At 41.6% G+C, this 26,535-nt stretch overlaps 1 protein-coding gene across 1 annotated transcript in view; it reads left to right on the forward strand.

Annotated features, from left to right (window-relative positions):
- ATXN2 (ataxin 2) overlaps positions 1–26,535 on the forward strand; it is a 2,781,632-nt gene that overhangs the window by 135,086 nt on the left and 2,620,011 nt on the right. Inside the window, exons 6-8 of the mRNA XM_044068622.1 lie at positions 9,163–9,182; positions 19,669–19,740; positions 26,343–26,496. Of these exons, the coding sequence (XP_043924557.1) occupies positions 9,163–9,182; positions 19,669–19,740; positions 26,343–26,496 (246 nt within the window). The remainder of the gene's footprint in view (positions 1–9,162; positions 9,183–19,668; positions 19,741–26,342; positions 26,497–26,535) is intronic.

The following is a 26,535-nucleotide window of genomic DNA, read 5'->3' on the forward strand; positions in this document are numbered from 1 at the left end:
AATTTTCCCTCCTTCCCTGTTTAGGGTTTTAGTAGGACATGCACATGGAAAGGAAATATGTACAGTTTTGGTAACCTTTTTTTCCTGAATTAAAAAGTGAGGATTCCTCATGCAAGTACCTTTACCTCCCTCCCCCTCCGGGTTTATTGGTTTGGGGATTGACGCTATTTTTATAAAATAGTCAGGGTGCGGGGTTTTGGGAATTTTTTTGGGCTTCTACATTGGGGAAGGAAAAACGGGGAATTCCTCTCTCGTTGTCCCTCTCTCCTCGTCTCGTCCCTGCCCCCGCTCTTCTCGGGTTTCCGGGGCCCTGCTTCCCCTGTCGCTCCGGGTCCTCCTCTCTCTGTCTCTCTCTCTCTCTCTCTCTCTCTGTCTCTCTCTCTCTCTCTCTCTCTCTCTGTGTCTCTCTCTCTCTCTCTCTCTCTCTCTCTGTGTCTCTCTCTCTCTCTCTCTCTCTGTCTCTCTCTCTCTCTCTCTCTCTGTGTCTCTCTGTGTCTCTCTCTCTCTCTCTCTCTCTGTGTCTCTCTCTCTCTCTCTGTCTCTCTCTCTCTCTCTCTCTCTCTCTGTGTCTCTCTCTCTCTCTCTCTCTCTCTCTCTCTGTGTCTCTCTCTGTGTCTCTCTCTCTCTCTCTCTCTCTCTGTGTCTCTCTCTCTCTCTCTCTCTCTCTCTCTCTCTCTCTCTCTGTGTCTCTCTCTCTCTCTCTCTCTCTCTGTGTGTCTCTCTCTCTCTCTCTCTCTCTGTGTGTCTCTCTCTCTCTCTCTCTCTCTGTGTGTCTCTCTCTCTCTCTCTCTCTCTCTCTCTCTCTCTGTGTGTCTCTCTCTCTCTCTCTCTCTCTCTCTGTGTGTGTGTCTCTCTCTCTCTCTCTCTCTCTCTGTCTCTCTCTCTCTCTCTCTCTCTCTCTCTGTCTCTCTCTCTCTCTCTCTCTCTCTCTCTCTCTCTCTCTCTCTCTCTCTCTCTCCTTACAGGGAATTCTTTGTATTTACTTTCAACTGGTGGTGTTCTTCCACCATAACCTAACTTCCTACTTGGGGGCTCCTGACAGTAGGGGCAAGAAAAACTGATGTAATGGTGTCGGCTGCCTGATTTTATACCACTGATGTTGGTACTGGAGCTACAGCAACCAACACAGAAATACTAAGCCTCTGGTATTCAGACTGACTGATGGCTACCCCTGGCAGGATAACCTAAGTGTGCCGACTGCAACAGTGAATACACTTGAATATCTACATTTATGGTAAGTGTACACAACTGTACTTTCTGTACCTTTCTTTCCTAAATTAGTGTGGGATAGTGCCCAAGGTCAAAATTATTTAACTTTTTCAACTTGTTTACCCCTTCTTCCTCATTTGAATTTTTTTATTAAGCTTTGATTTAAAAGATGCTTATCACATTCCTATTCATTCAGGTTCACATGTTTCTTAAGGTTGTGTATGTCTGGATTACATCATCGGTTCTGTGCCGCGCTGTTTAGGCTGTCCACTGCTCCTAGAGTGCTTAGTGTGTCTGTCTCCTGTCTTAGCTCATGGCAGGCTACAAGGTATCTTCATTTTTTCCATATTGTATGACTTGCTTATTTTTGCAGAGCCATTTTCAAACTGTTGGGAATCTCTTAGTTGGGTGAGAGATCTCCTCTGCAGGCTGGGATTCCACGAGAAAATCTTTTCTTTGACTTGTGTTCTTGGGGTTGTCTGATACCAGTACTAAGAGCTTTTCTTCCTCAAGGCAAAATAGATCTATATTTAGATCTATTTTGGGGGTTTTCCACTTGAATTTCTGTCAGTACTAGGGAATACCTCTGGATTCTGGGTCACGGTGCAAATGGTCCATTGAGATCAGTGCACTACCCCGATAAACAAGTGTAAATAATTGAATGATTTTCATGATTCTTAAGGTAAGATCCTACATGAGAAAGAAGTAATGGTATCTGAAGTCTCTCTGTTCCCAACAGCAATACTGATGATCTTTTCAGATTCCAGTTCTGGTATTTGTGAAAAGACGAATCAAATCTGTCAGTTAGTGTCTCCCCTCCATCTCTAAAACACTCAGTTGCCAGACTGGTCAGACTTTGCTTGGTGAGAAGTGTCAAGGGAGATGTCCTTCATGGATGCATCTGCAGTCATAACAAGTGGGTTGTCCTGTCGTCAGGCAGCCCTGCAGTCGGCCGGATTCCAAAGTCCGGGTCCGCTTCGCTGATGTCGACTCCACCCGACGTCATCTCTGTTGGTCTTCGGGTATATAAGCATCAGCCGACGCCATTTTCCCCAGTCTTTCTTGCCGCGTGGCGCCCGAAGCAAAAGCTGTTCGCAAGTGCCGGTCGGTCGGATCCAGAGATTACTTCTACCGAATACTACTTCGAAGACTTCTAAAGCTAAGTACCACGCTGGGGACTCTTTCTTGCCTCAGCCGTTGTAAAAAAAAGTTAACAATTGTTTAACCTGTGGGAAACAAATACCTCATAAAGATTTCCACTCTTACTGTCTGCCTTGTTTAGGCCCAGCCCACTACGTAGCAGCCTGTTCGGCCTGTGCTCTTTCAACCGACGACGCTTAGGCGCCGGTCGGAGTTTGCAGAACAGTTTTTCGGTTCTGATTTTACGTACATTATGCCGTCGGATCCTCCGACTACCCAATCTACCAAAACGCAAAGATAAGACCGACATCAGCGGTCCGCGGTTTCGCCGAAACCACGGTAAAGCAAATCATGAGTGTCTCGGTTTCGCCAAACCGAGAAAACTGATCTAAGTACAGCTGAACCTATTCTTACAACTGAGGCCCCTACTACAACTCTTGAATCGACCTCAGAAATTTTACCCACTACGGTGGTTGACTTATCAGACACCATCCCTTGGATGTCTCTACCCCAGCACGTGGTGCTGCTACGCCTCCAGCAGCCATGTCCATTAAGGCCTTCGCCAGGGCTAAAGCAGCCAAGACTACTAAAACAGTGCCTGTTAAACCCCCCACATCCAGGCCCTCTTCTAGTTCTCAAATGCTTTCTTTGGCAGAAGATTTAATTTCTTTAATTAGAGGATCTCAATCTCACCCAGACAGGGCCTCTCAGCCCCCAGAGAAGAGACCTAGGGCAGAGCCCCCTGAGCCAGTGTCTTCTGATGATTCCGCTGATGAATCAGACATAACTGACCAGCCAGAGGCTCCCTTCTCCAATTTTGAAGATTCTGATGCTGAAGAATCCATTCCAGCTGCTTCCCCACCAGAAGAATTCTCCTTTGGGGAAACCTTGCATGCCATGCGAGAACAGTTCCAATGGCAGCAACAGGATTTTTCAGATTCCAGAAAAAGACTTAGGACTTTTCTGCACCTCCCTCAGCACAGGCCCTTAGCTATACCTCCTGTTCTCTCTGTGGTGGATGATGCTTTCAATGATGTTTGCTCCGCTCCAGATTCTTTACCCCCAGCCCCTGCCAAACCAGACAGATTTTACAGGGTGCCAGATACTCATCACCACCTTTACAAGGCCCCTCTTGCAGACCCAGAAACTATATCCCAGGGTCCAAAGGCAGTAGCCGCGACCACAGCTAAAAACCCTATTCCTTCTGAAAGGGAAGCAAGGTCATTAGACAGATGGGGTAAAAAGGTCTACACTTCAGCTACTCTCTCAGCTAGAGCTTTAAACTGTCAGTTTCACATGATACAATACCAAGAGTTTATGCTTGATCAGTTAACTAAAAAACTAACCACTGATGAATCTCTTGATAAGAAATATGTATTAGAGATGGTAAATAACATACAACAGGTTAGCAACCATTCCTTAAAATGTGGCTATGATGCACTGGAGGCTTCATTTAGATCAGCCATGACAGGCACAGTGATAAGAAGGCATGCATGGCTAAAGGAACAAGCTTTACCGGATCATGTTAAAGCTAAGTTGCTAGATGCTCCTATGGACAAGACAAGTTTGTTTGGTACACCTGCCCAGCAGGTTATGAAGAAAATGGAAGAGAAGGCAAAATCTGTTCAAACTGTTAAAGATTTCTTGCAGGTTCAACCCCAAGGTTTAGCAGGAACTGGCCTGCCAAAATTGGTCCTTTCCTGACTCCACAAAATTTCAAAGGGGCAGGAATAGACGTTCCAGAGGCAGAAACCAATCCAGAGGAGGTGCCTACAGAGGACGACAGTGGCAAGGTAACAACAGAGGCACAGACACAGCCACTGCCACTACATCAGCACAACCACAGTGACTTAATCCTAAATCCTACCAGGGAACAAATAGCAGCTCCACTAGGCGGAAAGTTAACCTTATTTTCAAAGAACTGGCACTACATAACAAAAGACAAGTGGATTTTACAAACCATAGATCAAGGTTACCGGTTTCACTACCACACTTTACCAGTCAAAAGAGGAATGCCAAATCTACCTCCAAATCAAAAAACAGAGGCTCTACGCCAGATAATGGAGTTAGCAAACATGAGAGCTGTGGAAAGAGTGCCAACAGCAGAACAAGGAAAGGGTTCTATTCCAGACTATTCCTAGTTCCAAGAAAGGAAAAAGTTGGAGACCAATTCTCGACCTGTCCACCTTAAATACATACATCATTGTCCCAAAATTCAAAATGCTGACCCTACAGCAACTTCTTCCCATGCTGGGCAAGGAGTCTTGGCTGGTAACTCTAGATCTCAAGGAGGCATACCTGCACGTCCCCATTCGACCAATCTGCAGAAGATACCTCAGATTTCTTGCAGGATCAGAGCACTATCAATTCTCAGCATTGCCCTTTGGCTTATCTACTGCGCCCAGAGTATTCACAAAATGCCTGGCATCAGTAATCGCCCATTGCAGACTACAGGGAATTCAACTGTTTGCTACAAGGGGACAACAAAAGCAAGCTGACAACAGATTTACAAAGGGTCATTTACTTGCTACAAGGACTGGGATACACAGTCAATTTACAAAAGTCAAGGCTGATACCATCCCAAACAAGGACATTCTTGGGCGCGGAATTGGACACAGTACAACAAATGGCATTCCTGACTACAGAAAAACAAAAAGAACTTCCTCTTTATTTCTTGACACTAACAAAACTGAACAAGTTAACAGCAAGAAAAGTTCTGCAGGCCTTGGGCTTCATGGCATCATGCATAATCTTGGTCCCATTTGCCAGACTACATATGAGGAAACTACAGTGGTACCTAAAGAATTTATGGTCCCAACACAGACACAGTCTAGAAACAGAAATCCCACTAATTCCATGCTTAAAACAGGAGTTCCTATGGTGGGCTCAGGCATGCCAGTCAAACCCAGGCCTACCCTTCCGCAGATGTCAACCAAGCCAGACCATCACAACAGGCGCTTCAGACCTAGGATGGGGGGCCCACATGCTGGACAAATGCGTGCAAGGATTGTGGACACAGGATCAACTTCACCTGCACATCAATCTAAAAGAAATGCTGGCAGTAAAACTGGCAATCCAAAAGTTCAAACCATTTCTCAAAGAGGGCCAGTTGATGATAAGGACAGACAACACCACAGTCATGTGGTACATCAACAAACAGGGAGGCACTCATTCATACCCCCTATGCAGAATGACCTTGGAGCTGTGGACCCTGGCACTCAGCTACAACATTCAGTTACAGGCAATATTTGTACCGGGAAAGACAATACTCTAGCAGACATATTTAGCAGAAACACTTCGGATGCCCACGAATGGAAGCTGCACCGGACATCTTCAAGACCATCTCAAAGAAATGGGGAATGCCACAGATAGACCTATTCGCATCACCTCTCAATCACCAGCTCAAAAATTCTGCACAAGGACATTCCACCCACTAGCATGGAAAGTGGACTCACTCTCCTTCAACTGGAAAGGCCTAACAGCATATGCATTCCCACCTCTTCCTTTGATACACAAGGTACTACTAAAAATCAAGGAAGAACGTCCAAGGATAATCCTGATAGCTCCAAACTGGCCAAGACAACACTGGTACCCACTACTGAAGAGCATGTCTCGAACAATATGTGGCCAATACCCTGATGCCTTTGATGTTAACTCAGAACAACTACAGCATCATACATCCAAACCTAAAACGCTGCAACTGACTGCATGGAACATCACATAGCAGCAGCTAATCCAGAACTTTCCCAAAGAGTTAAAGACATTATTCTTGAAGCACGCAGACCTTCAACAAGAAGGAACTATGCTGGAAAATGGAAAAGGTTTGTCATTTGGAGTCGGAAAGAGGAAAAGATGTGTCAAACATAGATATGCCTAACATTCTGGAGTATCTGGACGAACTTCATTCAGGCCTGTCCTACTCCTTCATCAAGATACATGCATCAGCTATTTCAGCAGAATACAGCTTTGATCCACCTGTTTTTCACCCTTTGCTCAGGCAGTTCCTCAGAGGAATCAAGAATGTAAAACCTCCAAGGAAACCACCATTACCAGCTTGGGATTTAAACTTTGTGCTAGAAAAGTTGACACTATCACCCTTTGAACCAGCAGCAACAGCAGACCTACAACACCTGTCATGGAAAACTGCTTTCCTACTAGCAATTACTTCAGCAAGGAGGGTTTCAGAACTACAGGCCTTAATGGCAGTGCAACCCTTCCTAATCTTCCACCAAGATAGAGTGTCCATGAGGACTAATCCTACATTTATGCCCAAGGTGGTATCCAGAGTGTCTTTAAACCAGGCAATCCACCTACCTACCTTCTTTCCCAACCCACAAAACAGAGGGAAAGAATACTGCATACCTTGGATGTACATAGACAGCTACGCTACTACTTGGACAGAACAAAAATAGCAGAAAGACTGACCAACTTTTTGTAGCCTATGCAACAGGAAGGGAAGGAAAAGCTATTTCAAACAGACAATCTCCAAATGGATAGGAAATTGCATACGATACTGTTACTCCTTCCATGGAAAACCAATTCCACAGAACATAAGACCTCATTCTACAAGGGCAACAGCCACTACCACAGCCTTCTTATGAGGAGTGGCAACCAAAGACATTATTGAGGTGGCTACTTGGACCTCCGTGCATACATTTGCCAAGCATTATAATTTGCCTCTATATTCCAGATCCCGAGCAGGGTTTGCCACTGCTGTACTGCAAGGGATCCTAAACACACCATAATCTACTTTTATCCTCCTCCCTAGTTGGCTATGGTATTCTACCCACTTGTTATGACTGCAGATGCATCCATGAAGGACATAGTACAGTTTTGTACCTACCATAAATGTAGATGTCCGAACTGGATAGCATCTGCAGTCAGGATTACCCTCCCTCCTTCCCTCTGTGGTACTCTAGGGTGTTTACCCTCCTAATAGCTAGTTGTTGGGGAGTCTTTTATGGTGTATTTGTTTGTATATATGTACATATATGCTTATTGTTGTGTTTACCTCTATCTATTTGGAAACATTGGCATCTATCCAAATTTTAGCCTGCAAGAGGGCTACTGGCATCTGGGGCAAGAAAAACTGAGGAAAATGGCGTCGGCTGATGCTTATATACCCGAAGACCAACAGAGATGACGTCGGGTGGAGTGCGACATCAGCCGAAGCCGGACCCGGACTTTGGAATCCGGCCGACTGCAGGGCTGCCTGACGACAGGACAACCCACTTGTTATGACTGCAGATGCTATCCAGTTCGGACATCTACATTTATGGTAGGTACAAAACTGTACTATATAACTGCAGGCACAAGTACATAAATATGAGATATTTGCCCTTATCAAGGCAGTCTGTTCCCTGAATCACCTTTTGCCACTTCAAATTGTTACAGGTAATACCACAGTGATGTGGTACATGGACAAGCAAGGGGGAACCGGATCTTACCCTCTATGCAGACTAGCCATGTTACCATGGGATCTAGTTTTACAGCACAGTGTCACTGTACTGGCATCCTACATTCCGTCAGAATAAAATTGTGTGCCAGATAAGCTGAGCAGGACAAAGGAGGACCCTTGCAAATGGAAAATAGATTGGGGGTCCTCCAGGATTTGATTAATCTGTGTGCCATTTCTCAAGTAGACATTTTAACCTCCTGTGTAAAACATTCAGCTGGTAAAATTCTGCTTTTGGACTCCTTGCAAGAAGGCCTGGAATGCGAATTATCACTTGCGACATTGGCAAATTTACATTTTATACAAAAGTAATCAAACTGTATTAACAAATTAACATTAACAAACATTATAATTCACATGTAATGCTATATGCCGTATAACCTAAGCAACATTATATAATTTATTCAATTTCTGACCCGTTTTTAAGCAAGAAACATCTTTATTAAACCATCACTTTGAACTTAAGCAGTCGTACATTTATAAAAATGAAAACAAACCACACCGACACAATCCTAGTTTCAAGCATTTTGTATCACAAACCATACTGACACACACCCAGCTGCAAACATTATACATCACTTTATAATCTACCCAATCATTTTCAGTCAGATTACATAGCTCATTTAAGTCCTGTCATCTTTTAAACCTCATTCCTCCCGTGTATATATTGTTCCCTCTATTCCCATTTTACCTATAGTTTGCTCCTACCTTTTTCTAAAGATCTCCGTTCCAGTTGTTTTATCTCTGTTACTATATTCACTACTTGTAATGTAGTTTATTTAGATTTTGATTTCCATTTTCTAGTAATTGCTTTTTTGGCAGCCACCATCATTAGACATAGCAAGGCCTTACCATGTGTAGCCAATTCAGCATCTGTATCGTAGCTCAGAAAAATCACCTCTCTCATCACAGTAATCGCCCACCCAGCATCTCCGACAGTGTGTCCCACAGGGAATCTGCCAATATGTTCCCAAGCACCTCTTTCTTCCCTATCATACCTCCAACCTTTGCTGTCTACCTGAGTAAAAATTCTGTGGAATCTACTTGGGGTATAAAAATCTGTGTAAACATTTCCAAGCAAAATTCCTAAAGCTTCTACATTTTGTTGCATATTTAGGAGACGTGCATATATCCTCCCATTGTTTCTTTGTGAATTGTGGAATACCTTTTCTTTCCCTTGCATGGGAATGCCCCTTTATGCTTTTCTACCCTCTTCACTGATATCTAGGCTATGTTTGAAAATTCATAAGAAATTCCCAAGATAATTGTGGTGACTCCCTTGTGGCACAGCCAACAGTGGTTCTCCCTTCTTTAGAAATTGGCCTGTGGCAGTTGCCATAAACCTCACCACAGCCTAGACATACTCAGAGGAACTGTGGTGTTTGATATTTCCTAACCTCAAGCAGCTTCAACTGAGTGACAGCTTGATAGGGTATTTTTATACCTTTTAGGTGCCTGTATACTGAGGACTTTCATAAGGTGTTGATGGTGGCAAGAAAACCAGGTGGTACAAAATCGCGTATAAAAACAAGTGGAAAAGGTTTCCTAGTTGGTGTCTGCAACATAGCTAGCACCCATTCAGGATTAGTGTTTCTCTGTTTTTTTATTTTACAGTATGTCTGAGTTGCTTTCTTTTGGCCTGCCTACCTCTTTGTCAAGGTTAGTTTGTTAGCCATTTCAGCACATCTCCCCATGGAGCTTCCTGTTTCAAGGCATTATCACGTCAGAATGTTTTTGAAAGGGGAATTGCATGAAAGATCTCCAAGAAAACTGGTGGCTCCTCCTTGGGTTCTTAATTGTGTTAGAGAAGTTAATAGTTGTTCAATTTGAAATAGCTCTTCTGGCTCACGTGAGGTTCTTGACATGGAAAACAGTTTTACTGATTGCTCTGACCTCTGCATGTTGAGTATCTGAGTTGCAAGCTATTATGGTGTCAACCTTGTCTCATTTTTCACAGAGGCAGGGTTTATTGAGAACTAATCCTTCTATGCCGAAAGTGGTGTCCAAGTTTGCTTTAAGACAAACTTTCTATCTCCCTGTGTTCTTCTGTACCCAAAAATTGGGTAGGAAAGGATATGTCATACATTGGATGGCTGTAGACAACTCTAGTACTTTCTTGACCAAATAAAATCTTTCAGAACTTCTGATCTGCTGTTCATTTTACTGTGAAGGTAAGAAGGGGCAACTTGTGTCTGCAGACTATTTCCAAATGGTTGTCTCAGGCAATTTCCTTTCGTTATTCCTACCACAGCAAAATTATTCCAGGCAAGGTCCAGGCACACTGTGCCAGTGCCTTTTCCTCATCTACGGCTTTTTTTTGGAAGAATTGGACTGTTAAGTATTCTAGAAGCTGCACTTTAGTCTTCTAGCTTTGCACTGCAAGCTAGAGTCCTTCTCCGGGTCTAGGATGGGTATTGCTGGGACCATTGTCTAGGGCCTCCTGGACCCTTCCACTTTTACCTCCCAGTTGTTGTAAGCTATGGTAATCTAACTCTGTAGCTTAGGCTACTACTGAAATTATCGGTATGGATGGGTGGATACAAATCTGTAAGTAAACTTGCTATAGCAGTAGGCATTTCAGATGAGCACTATTGCAGTAAACACTCATTTTCTCCCGTCCACTTTGTTTTTTTGGTGTGTTTTTCCTGTTTTCATGCTAGGGTGTGGGCATTTGTTTTTTGTTCTCAGCGTGTCCTCTCATGGCTCATCTTCCCTGTTTCATTTGACATGGAAGCTCTGAAAGGCTTGGCGCATAAACCTGTCATTTAGTCAGCTGTTTAGGCACATGGAAGATGTTCTGAATTTATAGAAGCTTGGCTGGCTGTTGTATCTCATGCAGGTATAACCAGTAAAGCTTTAGGCTATTGCAGCAGTGATCATTCAAGCATTTGCTGTTGTGGTAAGTTTACACAACTGCACTTTTCTGACTACTTGTGTTCTACCTCTTTCGTGTCTAGAAATGACCTCCTTGACATGAGAGAAGATTCAGTGCTATCTCAAATCTATTTGGACACAAGGTTTGCCACCCTCTATACCCTTTCTCATCTCTTCTGAAGAAAGAAATCCATTGGTGGGTAAATCATACAGCACTCAGTTCAGGTGTTCCTTTCTAGTTCCTTCCTCTCTTCTGAAAGGCTAAACAGATGATGTTCTTCATCTCACATTGCTGCAGTCCTTACTTATGGGTAGTCCGCTGTCCTCGGTCGGCCCGAATACCAAAGTATTAGGCTGACGTCGGTCATGGGCGCCTAGATCTGACATCAGAGCGTCAGGGTATAAAGGCGCATGACCGACGTCATATCCTCAGTCTTTTTTGCCGCATGGTCCGATGCAGAAGCAGCGTTGCAAGTGCCGTTCGGCGTTCTGAAATTTTTCGTTTTCGGAGTTTCAGACCGATACCAAGTTGGGCTAAGTACCCGTTGGGAATATTTTGTTTTTCTTGCCTCAGTTACTTACGGATGTCAGAAAGTGAATAATTGTATTTCTTGTGGGAAACAGATACCGCATAGGGATTACCACTCTTTGTATTCCTTGTTTGGGACCGGAGCACGGCGTAGTCGGGTGTCGGTTTTGTGCTAGGTTTAATAAGCGCACTATAAAGCGGAGGTTAGATTGCGCTAGGTTAGTCTTTGGCAAGAGGTGTAATTATAATATGCCGTCGGATGTTCCGGCGCCTGCTTCTACTAAGAAGCGCAAAGACAAATCTTTAAAGCCTAGGCAGGATGATTCGTCCGTTCGGACGCCGGACCTTTAGAAGCTACAGCTGAACAGGTGGATCCGGCTGAAGTTTCTGTTGAGTCCCAGGGGGAAACTTTGATTTTACAGGATGTGGCCTCTCAGGAGGCAGGTCAGGCTGAAGGGGCCTCTCAGGTTACTATTCTCCCTTATATGCCTAAGGTGGTTAGGCCTTCTGCTACTGTTTCTAAGGCTCCTTCTAAGGGCAGGTCTGTCTTGCCTTCCTCTGGTGTCAGTTCTGGTTCTTCAGGGTCTGTGCCTAAAAAGCACATGCTTAAAATGGCAGAGGATTTGATTACTTTAATTAGAGGTTCTATTCCCCCTCCTGATAAAAGGCCCAGGATGGAGCCAGAGTTGGAAAGTTTGGAGCAGGCCTCAGATGATTCAGAGTCTTCTGGTGAAGACATTCCATGAGGGAGCATTTTCAGTGGGAGGGACAGGATTACTCTGATTCACGGAAGAGACTTAGGTTCTTGTTTTTTTTTTTACATATAGACTATAGCTATACCTCTGGTTTTGGATGTTGTTTCAGATGTTTTTCGAGCTTCCCTTAATCCATATTCTGTGCCTCCTGCCCCAGTTAAACCGGACAGGTATTACAGGGTGCCTGAGGCTCATAAATATCTGTATAAGAGTCCTAGGGCGGACCCAGAAACTATTAGTCAGGGGCCTAAGGGTGTTAGAGCCTCTGTTGTTAAGAATCCGGTTCCTCTGGATAAGGAAGCTAGAGCTTTGGATAGATGGGGTAAGAAGGTGTATACCTCTTCTACTTCAGCAATGAGAGCTTTGAACTGCCAGTTTCATATGTTGAAGTATCAGAATTTCCTCCTTTCTCAGCTAAGGTCTAAAGTGGATGCTTTGGCAGAGGGCATAGAGTGTAAAGGATTGCAGGATTTAGTGCATGTTTCTGAACAGGTGGGTAAGCACTCTTTGCAATGTGGTTTTGATGCTTTACAGGCTTCTTCTAGGGTGGCTGCCACTGGTTCAGTTATTCGTAGGCACGCCTGGCTTAAGGATCAGAATTTGTCTGAGCATGTTAAGTCTAGAATTCTGGATGCCCCTTTACAGTCTGAAGTTTTGTTTGGTCCTCCTGTGGAGTCAGTCTTAAAGAAAATGGAAGACAAGGCTAAGTCTATGCAGACTGTTTTTTGCAGGTACAACCTCCAAAGTTTAGTAGAAATTGGCCTACTAAGGGGTGGATGTACCCTTCTTCTGATTCTCAGTCTAGGGGTAGATCTAGGCGTGGTAGGGGCAGAGCTCAGAATACTTTCAGGCCGAGACAATGGAGTTCGCCTGCTCAATCTGCTGGTGAGGGCAGGGGCCAGTCCTTTCGTAAACAGGCCCAATGACCTACATTTTCAGCTGCCAGATTCTTCTTGCCTGGCAGCTCCTTTGGGAGGAAAGTTGGCTCTTTTCAAGCAAAATTGGCATTTAGTCACCCAGGACAAATGGGTATTGGACATTATAAACCGAGGTTACAAGTTCTATTTCCATACCATGCCTCCTTTCAAAGGCATGCCAGACGTCACTCCTCGGCAAAGGATAGAGGCTCGCAGACAAATTTCTTTACTTCTTCAATTAGGAGCTATACAGCCAGTTCCTCTGTCAGAAGTGGGCCTAGGATTTTATTCTCGCCTGTTTCTAGTTCCAAAGAAAGGGAACACGTGGAGACCAATTTTGGATTTATCTATCCTCAACACTTACCTGGACATTCCAAAGTTCAAGATGCTGACTTTACAACAACTTTTACCTCTGTTGGGAAAAGATCACTGGATGGTTACTCTGGACCTCAAAGAGGCTTACCTTCATGTTCCTATCAGGCCCAGTTGCAGGAGGTACCTGCGTTTTGGCTGGAAATTTACATTATCAGTTCTCTGCATTGCCCTTTGGCTTATCTAATGCCCAGAGTGTTCACAAAGGTTCTGGCTCCAGTGATAGCATTTTTCAGACTAAGAGGAATACAGATTTATCCTTATTTGGATGATTGCCTGATTATTGCACAAGAAAAGGACGAACTTCTTCATCATCTACAGTATGTGATGGCAGTGTTAAGATGCCTAGGGTATTCTGTGAACGAAACAAAGTCCAGTCTAGTACCCTCTCAGGACATGTGCTTTCTGGGTGTGAGACTGAATACAGCTTCCCAGATGGCCTTTTGACCCCGGACAAACAAAGAAGCCTTTCTCTTTATTTCCATCAAATGTCTCTACGGTCCAGGCTGACTGCAAGGACAGTCCTTCAAGCCTTGGGGTTCATGGCATCTTGTATTCTGGTGCTTCCCAATGCCAAATTGCATATGAGGAAGCTTCAATGGTATCTCAAAAATGTATGGACACAGCACTGCCAAGATCTAGACACTGTCATTCAGATAATACCTTGCATTCGGAAGGAGTTTTGTGGTGGGCTCAGGAATGTCACCTAAACAAGGGACTCTCTGTGACCCGGCCAGAGGCGAGTCAGATTCTAACGACAGATGCCTCGGACAAGGCTTGGGGAGCACACTTCAATGGAAAATGGGTGCAAAACACGTGGCCTGTCAAACTCTAACATTTGCATATCAACTTGAAGGAAATGTTAGCAGTCCAGTTTGCATTGATGGCTTTCAAAGATTTACTTCACCCAGGGCAGGTGTTGATTCAAACAGACAACACTACTGTCATGTGGTACATCAACAAGCAGGGGGGAACCCATTCTTACCCTCTTTGCAGGCGAGCGATGATTCTGTGGGAAACTGCTCTCAATCTACACCTCAATCTTCAGGCAAGGTTTCTACCAGGAGCACAGAACTCCTTAGCAGATGTATTGAGCAGACAAATAGTGGATCCTCACGAGTGGAAATTGGATCCTCATGTATTTCAACAGTTGACAGTGTTATGGGGAACTCCAGACATAGATCTGTTCGCTTCTCCACTAAATTACCAGTTGCCAAAGTTTTGCACAAAAATGTTTCATCACACAGCTTGGAAGGTGGACGCTCTATCATTCAGTTGGAACAATCTGCATGTATATGCCTTTCCACCTCTGCCTCTTCTTCCCAAGGTACTCTTGAAGGCCAGACAAGACAAGCCAACCATGATTTTGATAGCACCGGATTGGCCTCAACAACACTGGTACCCACTACTGAGGAGCTTAGTACGAGAACCTCCATGGCCTCTGCCTTTGATTCCGCACCTTTTGTCACAAGAGGACAGTCACTTCCTCAATGTCAAAATTCAGTCTCTACATCTAACAGCCTGGTATATTCTGTTTTAGACTCTGGAGGGTCTCAGCTTCCACAACAAGTTTTGAATGTTATTTTGGAGGCCAGGAGGCCTAGTACCAGGAAAGTTTACGCTGATAAATGGAGGAGATTTTTTATTTGGAGCAAAGGAAAGGACTTTGATGTCTCCAAACCTGATTTAAGTGTTACTCTTCAATATCTTACGGAGTTATTGGACAAGGGTTTGTCTTTCTCCTCAATAAAGGTCCATGCTGCAGCCATTTCTGCTCACTATGATTGTGACCCTCCTTTATTCTCTCATCCTTGGTTTAAGCAATTTCTTAGAGGGGCAAAGAACATAAGACCCCCACGTAGAGCTCCTACTCCTGCTTGGGATCTCAATTTTGTGTTGGAAAAACTTACTCTACAACCTTTTGAGCCTGCAGCTACTGCCGAGTTAAAGTATTTGTCATGGAAAACTGCTTTTTTGTTGGCCATTACCTCTGCAAGAAGGGTTTCTGAATTACAGGCCCTCATGGCAGTGGAGCCTTTCCTGATTTTTCATAAGGATAGGGTATCTTTGCGCACTAATCCTTCCTTTATGCCTAAGGTGGTTTCTAGTGTGGCCTTAAATCAAACTCTTCAATTGCCTACTTTTAATGCAAACCCCAAAATAAAGGGGAGAAAATTTTGCATACTTTGGATATTCACAGGCAGTTGCGTTATTATTTGAGCAGAACCAAGGAGTTCAGACAGTCTCAGCAATTGTTTGTTTCTTTTGCTTTGGGTTCACAGGGTAAACCTGTTTCAAAACAAACTATTTCTAAATGGATTGGGTTTTGTATTTCTTTCTGTTATTCCCATCATGGTAAGGAGATTCCTGCTGGAATCAGGCCTCATTCCACTAGGGCTACTGCTACTTCTACGGCCTTTCTAAGGGGGGTAGCTACAAAAGACATTTTGGAGACAGCTACTTGGAGTTCAGTGCATACCTTTTCTAAACATTACCACCTTCCTCTTTATTCTAAGTCCAGGGCTGGATTTGCCACTGCAATTTTACAGGGCATTTTAGCGGCCCCTAATGCTTTATGATTTCTACCATCCTCCCTTTCCCGTTGCTTTGGGATTCTACCCATAAGTAAGGACTGCAGCAATGTGAGATGAAGAACATAGTACAGTTTTGTACCTACCATAAATGTAGATGTTCGAAGATCTACATTGCTGCAGTCCAATTTACCCTCCCTCCTTCCCCACTGTAGTTAGACTTGGTGTTATGCTTTAGGTGATGGTTGTTGTTGGGCATGTTTTTGGGAGGTATTCTGTTTTTGGCTGTGGCCTTTCTGGTTTGGCCTTCTGACATCTGGGGCAAGAAAAGACTGAGGATATGACGTCGGTCATGCACCTTTATACCCTGACGCTCCGATGTCCGATCTAGGCGCCCATGACCGACGTCAGCCTAATACTTTGGTATTCGGGCCGACCGAGGACAGCGGACTACCCATAAGTAAGGACTGCAGCAATGTGATCTTCGAACATCTACATTTATGGTAGGTACAAAACTGTACTTTTCAGATCTGGCCTTGGGAACTTGGAAGCTTTTTTCAATGATCATGAAACTCTCTAAAGGGTTTGGTCAAAGCAAGATAGGTGAAATGATGAACATAAAGGAGATGAAAGCCCTGATCCTTGTATTACAGATTCATCTCTGCTCCTTTGACAACCTCACCCACCTTCAGCAAGTAACACAGGAAACATTTAACTTTACTGTAAATTGGCTTAAAAATGCGCTACTACTTTTCTCTAATTCAACCAAGATAACACTAGCCACCGTGTACATGCATCCCACACTACTTAACTTACAGAGAGCCTATATTTACAGATCTCTAAATATCTGTAAAAGTCAAACTGGAGCAATGTTCGACTAAGTTGTTTTGCTGCCAGCAAATTCCATCCACCCATCACTGCTCTGCCCTTGAGGACTTGACTGATTGGACCCTACCCCACCATCTGGCATGCACCCAGTGATTTACAGCCAATGCATTAATAAACCATCTGACTGTCCTGTTCTTAGAACTGTTCTCCACAATTACTTCCCAGATTGAGCCAGACAATAGAACTTGGCTACTGCCTGTCTTCTAGACTGCACAGCAAAAACTTGGAACTCAGTCCCAGTAAGTCAGATCATCACCAAGTATTCAAAGTTTCAAGTCTTTATTGAAAACTTTATTACTTGGCAATGTTTTTATGTCCCACACCATTTTAGTACCTCATTCCTAGCCTTTACTGCTACCTCTTTTACTCTAAAAATTCCTTCACTTGTTCTGGTCTCTAATCCTTTTCATTTCTGTTCTGTCCTTTTCCATTTTCTGCATCGTGGGCTCTGTAACTCACTTTAGTAAAACCTCCCTGTCTGTGTGTTGTACATATTAGTATTTATCCATATCCTAACCAACACTCCTTCCTTTTACAGTTACTTACCCTCTCTTTCCTTTGGCCCCGTATAAAAAAAATGAAACAAAGTTTATTCTTGTATAACAAAATGAGCATGCTGTTCTGTTAATTGAAAACTGTATATTGAGTAATTGTATTAAAAAAAAAAAAAAAAAAAAAAAAAGGCTGTACTTGTAGAAATGCTTTAACGTTATTGTAATGGAGCTTTTCTTCCTGGTCCTCTGGTGATAAAGGGTTTTTGGTCAGTCAGACTTTCTTGGTCATTCAATACATAAAATAACTTTGTAACTCCTAACAATACAGTACCACAGTCCTGATATCAGCAAATAAGGAGGGAAACGGTCTGGCCATTCTACAGGCTGGCCAGGTAAATTTGGAGGTATTGCTGTTGACCACAGTCTTTCTAAGCAAATTACTTCCCATTAGAGATGCATTTAATGGCAAATTACCTGAGCAGGTTCAAGAAAAACCCTCAAGAATGGATGCTAAACAAAGAAGTCTTCCTTCAAATTGTCAAATCAGTGGGCACCTTCCTAGATAGATATTTGCCTCTACTTTAAATAGACTGCTCAGGCTTTTCTGCTTCTGAGCTCCAAGCAGACTCACCAATTTTATGGAAAGGTATATTCCTTTTGCATTTCCCCACTTCCTTTCATTCCAAAGATCTTTGATGATTTTGCTGGTGACTTTATTTTGTCACCGATAAAATTAGTTCTTCCTTGTTTTCACCTAGCCAAGTGCATTCACCAAAAGTTACTCCATTTGATGGTCTTGCTCATAGAGCAAAAGGGCTCATCTCATACATCCCATTTAGAAACTCTGAATTTAACAGTTTGGATGATAGGCTCCATCTTTTATTCCCAAGGTGGCCACCAAAATGTTTCTAAATCAGTCTGTTCATCTTTCTATTTTTTCCCCTAACCCTCAAAATGGGAGTGGAGATTCTTTCATTTACTGGATGCCCACAGGCAACTAAGGCTTTGTGGACAAAACACTTTGTCAAAAAGTCTGTCCAATTTTTTTTTTTTTTTGGGGGGGGGGAGGGGGGCTTTCCAGTCTCTAAAGAGACCACCTTCATGTGTCATTTCTCTCTTGTTACTCTCTCCATGGAAAATCTGTATGGTGTCAGTTTTTCTTTATTTTCCCCTCAAAGGTCTGGATTCAAGATCTATTCTGGAAGAAGACCCTTGGTGATTTGTGCACACCTTTACTGAACATTGTAAGATTGGAGCTATTTCAGGAGCTTCAGCTTGTTTTGCCAGAATTCATTCTGCATGGAATACTGGACCCCAGGTGTATGCCTCAAACATCCTCCCACTGAATATAAAAGCTTTGGGAACCTTCCCAGTTGTCATCGGGACTGCAGCAGTGGTCCTATGAACATAGTAAAGACTATGATCAGGTTAGATCACTGTTGTAGTATATGTACCCTCTTCCTTCCTCCATGTTTTATTACCTTGCTTCCCTTTGGACATGGCAGACCTTTTCTTTCCCTAGCCCCTCTTTAAGTGTCTTGAATATAGTAGAATAAAGTACTAGCCTCTGACAGTTATTTTCCTCCGTCAAGAAAGCTCTGAAGATTTTTGTACCCTTATATTCCTTATGTACCAGCATGTAGTCTCATACACAAGTCATAGGTAGAATATACATCGCAAGGGGAAGGAGCCTAAACTGTTGTAAACTGTCTCGACATAGGATACCTTTGGCAGTCTGCTTCCAGTTTTCAGCAGTACTGTAACAGTGATCACAGTGATCTGTTCAAGCTGTTATTGTTATGGAAAGTCCTTCCACAACACTACTTTTTTATCCTTGGATTCACGTTGATGAGCATGTTGTATATGTACTGTAGGTTTATTTTAAGTTTTTACATTTGTAGATGTCTTTTCTGAGAGTTAAAAAACCCATCCCTGTGGTACAAAGGAATGGTTCACGTCTGTACTAGTGAGCTGTGGTGGTAGTCAATGTGTTAGTGGTCTGATCATGGAGAGGAGAGAGTAGCCAGAGGGTGTGGTTCTATATTTGGTTGGATGGTCGGGGATTCTGTGTGATCAGCAGCCGGCTCTCTGAAGGCTTAATGGGCCTTCTTAGCAGGGAGGTGTAATAGGGCAGTAATATTGGATACATGCAGTAGTTTGTGGGACACACACCCCCTTGTTAATGCCATCAAATGTCATGTGTTGGATAGGATGGCATTACACATTATGGCATAGTATGACATATAGTATAGCTTTGCTCCAAAATACAGGTGTCTCAACAGACCTACTGCCCAGCTTCCACCCTCTAATAAGGGAGTCATTTTCCCATATTTATCATGGTGCATCCATTTTTCACTTTATCAGCTCAGAATTCTGAATTCAAAGGATGACTTAAATAGGAACTTTAGCTGTTTTAGTGGTCTATTAAGTACAGCAGTAACATGCTTGATACAGAATGAAGTTTTTTTTTTGCATTATCTTACTATTAACTGTTGTATTCCTAGGGGTCGAAATGTGAATTGCAAGTTAAAAACGGAGGACTATATGAAGGCATTTTTAAAACATATGGACCTAAGGTAACATTTTTTTTCTGCAATTTGTTTCAGTATAAAATGTGTAAATATCAAATTTGCATGAATAGTATAAGTGTCACATACTTTAATAGGATGCAGGCATATAAAGATATTTTTTTTAGCCCCTCCTGGTCGACCCTCATCCCCGTCATGATTAGAGAATTGGCTGTGGAGGGAGATAATCGACACGGCAAAAATGTGTGCTTAAAAGGGGGGGGGGGCGCGACACATTTTATACTGAAGTAAGCCATCTAGAGTAGAGAAAAGCCTTTATCTCTTTAGACGGATTTGTTAGTGGGATTCCACCTTTAAGCCACCAAGTCTACCATGGTAAAGTTGCATGCCTTCCCTAACCTTTCTGTTGGTTCATTCCCCTAGACATTGTGTTGACACTTAATTTAGAGATAAGTGATTAGAGATCATTACAAAATGCAAAGATACAAAATGCAAAGATTCTATCTAGCTTTGGCACCAACAACACTGCTGTTGCGTGTACTCGGATTCTTCAATAGCCTTAACTCAAATGCTTTCTGACGTTCCTTGATGCCTTCTTTTTGGGCATTAGGGATGCTGTAAGGCTTAAGTAAGGTAGCTCTCCAGAGAAAATATCTTTGCTATTTCGCACAATTTTCACTTCTTTTTTTTAATGGATTAACAAGGTTTCAAGCTCCATAATTTGTTGACAACTTAACAGTCGGAAGGTTGCCAGCACCAGTTTGTCTCTTGAGAGTAGTAATACATTGGTAACCTAAAGCTGCTTGCTTTTTCTTTTGTTTTGACCTGGTATCTTAGTTTCTCACTTATTTCATATGGCCTTTGAGTAGAAAGAAGATGTTCTCTGTTGATGTGGGTGAGCTGATACTTTGTTCCCCAGGTTCCAGTACCATAAATTTAGCATTTATATTTCAGCTGTGATTTTGAGCTGTACCATATATTCCCTCAATATGGGCATAACTGTTGCTGTTCTGTCCTTTGTTTTGATAATGTGCCCTATCACACTTTGCAAAAGAAACATGAATGGGAACATAACTTATCAGAGTCCAGTGTATCCCTTGGATAGCTTATCTTGCACAGAGTGAGTAAAATGGGATAAAGCCAGTATAGAAGACTTGGGGTAACTTATTTGATGGTAAATGTCAGGATTATAGTGTCCCGGTTTTTCCTATCCTTGGCAACTAGTTGTCGCACCATGTTCTTGAAGTGTCTTTGTGATTTGTTTTCATTTTGTACATGTATGATTGACTGTGTAGTAAGTGATGGTTTAGTAAAGATGTTTCTTGTTTACAGGAGTTGAATAATTATGTAATATTGCTTAGGTTATATGATATATAGCAGTATATATGAAGTATGATTGTTATGTTAATATTTGATTGCTTTTATATGAATGTAAATTTGCGTATGTCACAAGTGATAATTCAGTAAAGGTGTTTTTTTTGTGGGGGGGGGGGGGGGGAGGCGACGACTCCCTACCAAGCTGTATGTTTAAGTGACATCCCAGATTTCTGACATATTTAATTTATAGCATCTTGAAGATCTTTCGTGATCTTAAACATGATGGGGTTCCCTTGAACTGTTTTCTCAGGGATCCCAGTTCTGCTAAAACAAGCATCAGACCTGTTGCAGTAGGTTTGGCAGAAGCTTTAAGCAACAGCACAAGCTTCAAATAGTCTGCATAATTTACTACTACTGCTAGCATTTATTGTCCCCCAGAAGTCTCGACTAATGGACCTACCAAATCCATGGTAACCCTTTCAAAGGCAAAATCGGTTACTGGTAGTGGTATTAAGCGTCAGCAGAAAGTGTTATGTTAGGCAGTGTTCTGACATTCTTTACAAAGCCTTTCAACAGAAAAAAAGGCTAATAAAATAAGACCCTTACCTTTTGAACCCCCACGTGCTTGCTAATATATGGTCACGTGCTAGGTTCAGCATTGCATTTCAAGAGGCTTTGTGAGCTAACATTTGTATTAACTGTATTTTCCCTTTATATCATCCTGGTAAATGAAATCATGGCATTAAGTGTAGGAAAACGGGCTGTATAGAAAATTGTAAAAAAATTTGTAATGAATGATTAACTTTGCTTTTCCTTTTCTTTTTAGTTACCGATATTAAGTTAAATCTAGTTCAGTTTTAGCAGTAACTCAAGTTGCATAATATAGAGCAGCCCAGCAAACTGGAGCATAGTGGCATGCAGAGTAAAACGGTGTAAAGCAAAGAAAGTAAAATCTTGAGATAAGCAGTTTGATATGTCCACAGCAGTTAGTGTTATACTTAACATTTTTCTCCTGCCCTGAAAATCAGCATTATATTTCCATTTGCCCTTAAGCCACTGAGGCATACAAGTTAGTTATTTTTGTATCCACAGGTGCTATGGTTGAATTTAGCACACAGTCTCTCCAAGATTATATGCCTTTAGAAACACTTCTGGAATACAGCTTGTTCAGCTCTGAAATGTAATTTACTCTTCCATTTTCAAAATATAGCAACTAAAAACAGTAAATGCAATAAGTTTTCAGAAACTGTGAACTATAATTTTTTTTTTTGTCTTTTGGCACATCCTAGACTTATCAGTCAAAGATGAAGGCATTATATATACAAGTCCAGTCATGCATTTATAATTGACTTTTTCTTATATATGCCTGGTGACCTTTTTCTTTAAAGCCAGGGAGCATGATGGGAATGTAAGTAATGAAAAATATTGTATTTTAAGAAAATATGAAATTATTTTTTACTTCTTCAGCTTATATAGTTATAAATTCAGTTTGGCATGCATCTGTCCACACACCTGCAACAAATGGAATGCTCACAGAGATTCCTTACTAGAAGGATACAAGGTCTTAATGTGTCCTACATGGGCTAACTGAAAACTGTGTCACTATACTTGTATCCTTCAGACTACGAGATTACCTGTGTTTGGCATGCAGGGCATCCTCTGACCCAGTACTGATGGATTTACTGCACATCAGCAAGTCAGATGGCATTAAAAATATTCAGTCTTTGGATTTAAACCTCCTCTGCAATATCAGCAGAATGGTTTGGAGGGACAGTTATATCTTTGAGGATCCCAAGACTCCCTATCCACATTAAACAAAATTCATCTCTGTTCATATTAAATGGCTGCTTGGGTCTATGGATGCAGATAATAAAATTTAACCCTAGGACTGTTCCGTGTACTACTGATGGACAGAGGCACCTGCTAAATGCTTTATATAATGGATGGGTCCCTTCATATTGTGGTATGATCCTAATTATTCTCATTAGTGGTAATATGTAATTATCATCCATAGGATGGCTAAGACCAATCTCTAACCAAATGGGATTGGTTAATTTGAGCACAAAACAGAAAATTGGCTAGGCTTAAAATGGCTCCCAAGGGCAACTAGCCTAGTACTTGCCTGTGAGCCTGTAAAAGTTTTCTCTCTCTTTGTTTTGAAAAAAAAATATTGGCATTTATCATATAATAAAAACAAACCTAGAACATACAGGAAGCTATTCAAAACAGAAAACAAAGCTTGGACCACCTGTATATATGATTATATACAATATGCACAAGAAATAACTGATGTTTAACCAGCCTGCACATTTTGACAGGTGATAAGGGTACAGTAATCTGAGATGTTAAGTATGTCTTATTTCTGATATGAGTAGCAGAGTGAACCCACTTGTTAAAGTAGTTATAATGAAAACATTTATTTTATTAGAACTTATGAAGTAAAAAAGCTAAGATTTTTTCAGCTATTGATATTCATGAGTCTTGGATATTCAAGCTGTTGGGTAGAAATATAAAACATTTAGAATAATCATTTCAATAAATGTATCACAGTTTGAAGATTTTAGTTCTAGTCAATTTTTGGCGATACATAATGTAAAAAGCATAAAGAGTAAATAAAATCTTGAGTTTTTAGAATTTATCCCTGTGGGTGGTGAATGTAAGACTGCAAATTTCCATGAAATTGAGATGTTTCTATATTCCTGAGAAACCAGTTTAGAATTTAAGGTTGACTGTAATCTTTAATAAACTTACAATCCAATAAAATATGAACTAGGTTGGCCTTATCCACCCCACATGTAGTTCATTCCAAATGCCCAGTACTCCTGCTGCCAAGGAACAGTAATCCATAATGGATTTACTTAGTGCATCGTCAAACATTGCCTATTAGATGGTTGTGGTGGGTGGTACACTGTAATATTTAGTGCATTCTGTATTAAATAAATTAAATAATGGTATATTATTTGCACTCTGTAGTCTTTCTCGACTGACCTATCTTCTGTTTTTCAGAGGCTTTAACTTTGAACCCTTTCATTCTCTTCTCCCATAGACTTTCTCTTGCCCAGCAAGATGAAAATGAATTCACACCAGCTACTGTAGCCAGCACTAATGGTGAAGATCCAGGAATATAACCTACATTGGCCTTTATAGGTAGTCTCACCACTAGTGTGAGGGAGTTTTCAATGAGAACTATTTTTCGAAGTAATTATTCACTTATCTAGAGAGGGGGAGAGAAGTTGAGCATCATAAGTACTGTTTGCCCAGTTCTCGGACAGAAGGTGTTCAGAATAGAAAAATCAGATAAATCCTGTTCTAAAATGCAGAAGGTCTCCATGCAGAATTTCTCCTGTAAAATTAAGCATGTCATCCACTTAAAAATATATGCTGTACAAATGCTTGTTTAGTTAACCTCTCTCTATATGTACAGCTTACGTAATTAAGCTTTATAAGTCACTATTGGTTTCAGTAGATTAACAGATATTTGGGTAACCTTGCATGAAATTGCATACTGTTTCACCGTGCAGTAAATGGTATATGTATTTGATGTGCAAAACCGGGAAAGCTAATGTCAGCATTAAGAAGCATTGAGATAATATCAGCAAAGTAGAAGTATACAGCTTTACCAAACAGTTACAGAGGTGTGCATGTTTTTTCTTTTATTCCTGAATGTGTGTAGTAGTAAAACATGTTAAGATGAAAGGAAGAATACTGCTTTAAACTGGGTCATAGTTTGTTTTTGAACCAAGTGAAAAAGTAACTTATCTGCAAATGAGTTTAAATGATTTGCATTGCTTTTTAGAATTCTTATTGGTTACACATTTAGGTACATTTATGCAAAGTGCTGTTGCTCTTTGTGTTAAGTGAGTAATGCTTTATGTAGTATTTTTTTTTGTCGGCTAATAAAGAGGAACGTTTAAATTTTATTTACTGTAACTGTGTGTTAGTTGTGATAAAATGCTGGCATTATGAAAAGTGTGTATGATTGCTGGTTATTAAAGCTGTTCATAGGAGGTTACTTGGCTAATGGCCCTGGGGCCCTTACAAGCCTAGCCAAGAGTTTATCCCCAAAAGAAACCTCAGTCAGCACCTGTCATCCCGGTCAGTGAGGTACACAGGTAGAACCCCTGGGACAAATTTGTGATTTCCCATCTACTCATTAAGGTTGTGCTTGAAGAGGGTCAGCAAGGTGCTCTGTTTTATGTGTATGGGAAGTCTATTCCAGAAATAAACTTATTGTGGGGACCTTTATTTTATTTTCTCCCAATTTCATTTTTAGTTATTTTTTTTCCATGTTCACAGTGACTTTAATTCATGTTAAAGGAAAGAGACAGAAGCTTCATGAGAAATGAGATCTCTGATTTTTTTTTTCCATCTGCATTGCTTTTTGTTATGCCATATAAGGTAGTCTTTAGTTTAAATTGACAGATGGCACTCTGAGGGCTGTTAACCACATCACTAGCCTTTTTTCAAACTTTTTGTTAGATTTGTTGTGCAGCTCCCACCTAATCTTTGCTAACATTATAGTGAAATTACAAGGTCATCAGAATGTTGAAGTGATCAGTTGGATGTGCTGACTTTTTTTTTTGGGGGGGGGGGATACCGTTTTGTTTATAGATTTTCTCCACAGTTTGTAGGACAGCATACTTTTATCTGTCTGTTGCAAGAGCTGCCTTTGAACTATAGTTGTACAGTGCTTGAAATGTTGAATAAATCAGATGTTTGAGTAATGCAGATGTTTCCTGGCAATCTCTCTTCCCCCTTTCTTAATCTGTTAATACAAGTGCTTATGTAGAGGCTCTGCTTGGTTTGTCTCATTCATTGCATTGTTTTAATGTTGCTCGTTTGGCAGACGTAGACCTTGGAAATTATCTTTGTCATAGTTACCTTTCAAAGTAAGGGAAAGCACTGACTGGCACCTTGGTAACTGATTGCAGTTTCCCCCAATGTGTGGTAGGTGATGCCTTATTTGGGGTGCCCCCTCCAACAAATGAGTGCTATAAGAGGGAGCGCAATCAGGACTGGGTGCTTTGAGTGATGGTATGTTCTGAAAACAGTGCAGGTTGGATCTTTTGAAAGTGCCTCTCCCAGGACTTTTTGGAAGACTGCCTTACCCTAACAACTGTTTCAGTGCTGCAACTTTTATCTGCGCAAGTTGGCAGCTTTTTGCATGTTGCAGGTAAACAGAACTCCTTCATTGCTTCTCATATTAATTTGGGCTTTATTGGCATCAGGTTTACTTTAACAAAATAAAAATGTTATCTTACTGTAAAAAAAAACATTAAGTTGTACTTTCCTGCTTGGAGTCCGTGCTTTACAAAGTTGAATTTTAATTTCAGTGTGATTTGGTACTTGATGCAGCACATCGTAAGCCTTCTGAATCAAATTCTGGCCCTCCAAAGCGTGAAGATGTTATCGAAAGCATCATTTTTAAATCCACTGACGTTGTAGTAGCACATTTTAAAGATGTGGACTTAAATTTTGCCAGAAGAGGTATGTATACTGTGTACTTTATTTCTGCAATTGTATATC

The sequence above is a fragment of the Protopterus annectens genome, chromosome 4.part0 (genome assembly GCF_019279795.1).
Source record: "Protopterus annectens isolate FY-2018-M chromosome 4.part0, PAN1.0, whole genome shotgun sequence".
Classification (NCBI taxonomy): domain Eukaryota; kingdom Metazoa; phylum Chordata; order Ceratodontiformes; family Protopteridae; genus Protopterus; species Protopterus annectens.